This window comes from Aureococcus anophagefferens, assembly GCF_000186865.1.
Source record: "Aureococcus anophagefferens unplaced genomic scaffold AURANscaffold_4, whole genome shotgun sequence".
In the NCBI taxonomy this organism is placed as follows: Eukaryota; class Pelagophyceae; order Pelagomonadales; family Pelagomonadaceae; genus Aureococcus; species Aureococcus anophagefferens.
The window spans coordinates 924200-927158 of NW_008705564.1; the positions used below are offsets into that span (position 1 = coordinate 924200).

Consider the following 2959-nt stretch of genomic DNA (forward strand, 5'->3'; position numbering starts at 1 on the left):
CCTTCGACAAACACCTGCACCGGCCCGACGCGGGGCCCGTGGACGCGGCGCGCGCGAGCGACCTCCGCGCGGCCGCGGCCGTCGCGGCGGTCTTCTTCGACGCCGCGACGACGGCGGCCGGCGGGCGCGACCGGCCCCGGTCCCTGGACCGCGCCGCGGCCGTCGACGCGGTCACGCTCCTCCTCGCCAAGCCGCCGCCCGGCCAGCGCGAGCGGCAGCGCCAGCGGAGCTCCGTCGAGCGCGGGCTCGCCGTCATCGCGCGATCGCCGTCCTCGCTGCTGCGCCGGCCGTCGACGGCGGCCAAGTACGGCAAGTCGGCGGCGGCGCTGCTGGACTCGTGGTTCCCGGACGCGCCGGCGCGCGTCGCCGTCGTCGACCTCGCGCTCAAGTACGCGCGCCACCTCCGCGACGCGCCCCTCGCGGGCGCGGACCGCAACACGTCCCTCGAGATGACGGCGAACCCCGTCTAATCAGCCCTCGCCCATGAGGCCCTCCGTCGTCGCGTAGGCCGCCGCGTAGGCGACGCACAGCCCCACGGCCGCGTCGACGGGCTCGACGGCGCCGCGGCTGATGAGGAGCTCCTTGCCGAGGAGCTCCCGCGCCGCGGACGCGACGAAGAGCACGTAGTACGCCGTCGTCTGGAGCAGGTCGAACCCGAGCCGCACCGCCAGCGTGTAGGCGCGCGCGGACGACACCGCGGCGACGAAGAGCGCCTCGTCTCCGGTCCAGCGCTCGAGGTCCGCGGCGTCGAGCGTCGGCCCGCGGCCGCGCGTCATCGCGTCGTACAGGGCGTCGGCCTCGGCGGACGATCCGACGGCGTCTTTGAACCTCTCTCGGCTCAGCACTCGACCATTGAGCGGCGTCGCCTTGGCGATGCAGCGCTGCAGCGAACCCTGGTCGACCTGCAGCGCTTGCGACTGCGCTAAAACGACCAGCGCGACGCACATCGATCGCATAATCGCACGCGCCATCACGCGAGGTTGCACTGAAAGTGAACCCCATATTTGCCACAAAGTTGCCACAAAACAATGGCCTCTCAAATCGCCTCGGTCGCCATGGACACCCAACCGACGACGTCCACGGTCGCCGTCATCAAGGACGACGCGAACTTCAAGCTCTGGCTCAAGTCGAAGAGCCGCGCGGCGCTCGTGACCTTCGCGCAGCGCTTGAACGCGTCCTGCGTCGGCAAGCGCAGCGTCGACGAGGCCGACGCCTCCGGCGCGCCGCGCCGGCTCATGGCCATGCTCGGCACGATCGCCGCGGGCTGCGACGCGTTCACGCCCGTCGCCGGCGAGCCGCGGCGCTACGGGTCGCCCAAGTTCCGCGAGTGGCACGCGTGGCTCCGCGAGCGCGCGGCGGCGCTCGTCGCCGACGCCGTCGGCGGCGGCGCGCCCGACGAGCTGCGCGCGCGGCTCTGCGCGAGCTTCGGCAACGAGACGCGCATCGACTACGGCACGGGCCACGAGGCGGCGTTCCTCGCGTTCCTCTACTGCCTCTGGCGCTTCGGCGCGTTGACCGACGACGACGTCGACTCCGGCGCCGTGGCCTGCGGCGTCTTCCGCGCCTACGTCGCCGCCTGCCGCGCGATCCAGGACTGCTTCGGCCTCGAGCCCGCGGGGGCCCGCGGCGTCTGGGCGCTGGACCCGTACCAGATGCTGCCGTTCGTCTTCGGGAGCGCGCAGTGCATCGCGGGCGACGCCGGCGACGCGCCCGCGGGCTGGGGCGACGAGGACACGCTGGACGTCGTGCCGGGCCTCGACGCGAAGCGGCACGAGTCCATGTTCTACGAGTGCGTGCTCCACGTGCGCGACGCGATCGGCGACGCGAGGTTCGGCGAGGCCGCGCCGATTCTGTTCAACTGCTCGCACCGGCCCTGGCGCGTGACGAACCGGCGCATCTTGCGGTACTTCGCCCAGGAGGTGCTGGGCGTCAAGGTCGTCGTCCAGCACATGCTCTTCGGGGACCTATTTCCCGCGGACTGGCTCGCGCCGGCGACGGAGGCGGCGACGCCCGCCGCGGACGACGCGGCCATGGAGACGTACCTGCGCAACCCCTACCAGACCGTCTTCGAAGCCCAGGAGGCCCAGGACGTCCGGAGCCCGCCCTGGTAAATCGCCCATCTTACGTGAGCGGCGCCGGCGCCGGCGGCTCGTAGGCGCCGGCGCCCTCGAGGTCCTTCGCGTCGAGCGTGCCGCTCCCGTCCGCGTCGAGCGTCTCGAAGACCTCGACGCAGCGCCGGATGTCGCTCCGGTCGACGCGCTCGAGCTTGACGAGCATGCACATGACGAACTCCGTCCGCGAGCACGCCTCGAAGCCGCCGCCGTCCAAACCCGTGCCGCGGAACGACTGCAGGATCTCCCGGAACTCTCCCGGGTCGAGCCGCTCGCCGTACTGGTCGAGCACGGCGCGCTCGTTGCGCTTCCGCCGCAGCTCGAGCGGGATGCCCGCGATGTCGCCGAGGGCCTTGGCCATCGTCACGCAGCCGACGAGCAGGTAGGCGCAGGCGAAGTACTTGCCGCCGTTCGTGACGGGGTAGACGTCGCCGTAGCCGACCGTCGTCACGGAGACGCAGCACCAGTAGAACGCGCGCGTGAACGACGCGCCCTCGATGTACTTGAAGCAAACGGTGCCGAAGAGCACCAAGTAGAAGATGACGACGGCCGAGAGGAAGACCTTCGACTCGGCCTCGCTCAGCTTCCGCCCGAGGACGAATCGCCGCGGCTTCCTCGCGTCCGCGTCGTCGTCGCCCTTGGCGAGCGCGCGCGCGGCCTCGTCCTCCTGGTCCAAGACGTAAGCCATGACGACGCCGAGCGCCGCGCCGACGATGCCCACGCCCGAGAGCACGAAGAAGGACGTGAAGAGCATGTCCTCCTCGGAATGGTCCTCGTTGTAGCGCGTGTTCGTGTCGCCGTAGCCGACCGTCGTGATCGTCGTCACGCAAAAGTAGACGGCGTCGACG

General features: G+C 71.4%; 1 protein-coding gene across 1 annotated transcript; it reads left to right on the forward strand.

Moving 5' to 3' along the window:
• Positions 1-1241: 1241 nt before the first annotated feature.
• AURANDRAFT_22340 (hypothetical protein) lies at positions 1242-2111 on the forward strand (the record flags this gene model as incomplete). The annotated part of the gene is made up of 1 exon (XM_009036019.1): positions 1242-2111. One exon carries the CDS (start codon positions 1242-1244, stop codon positions 2109-2111), a length of 870 nt encoding a protein of 289 aa, XP_009034267.1.
• Between the last annotated feature and the right edge of the window lie 848 nt (positions 2112-2959).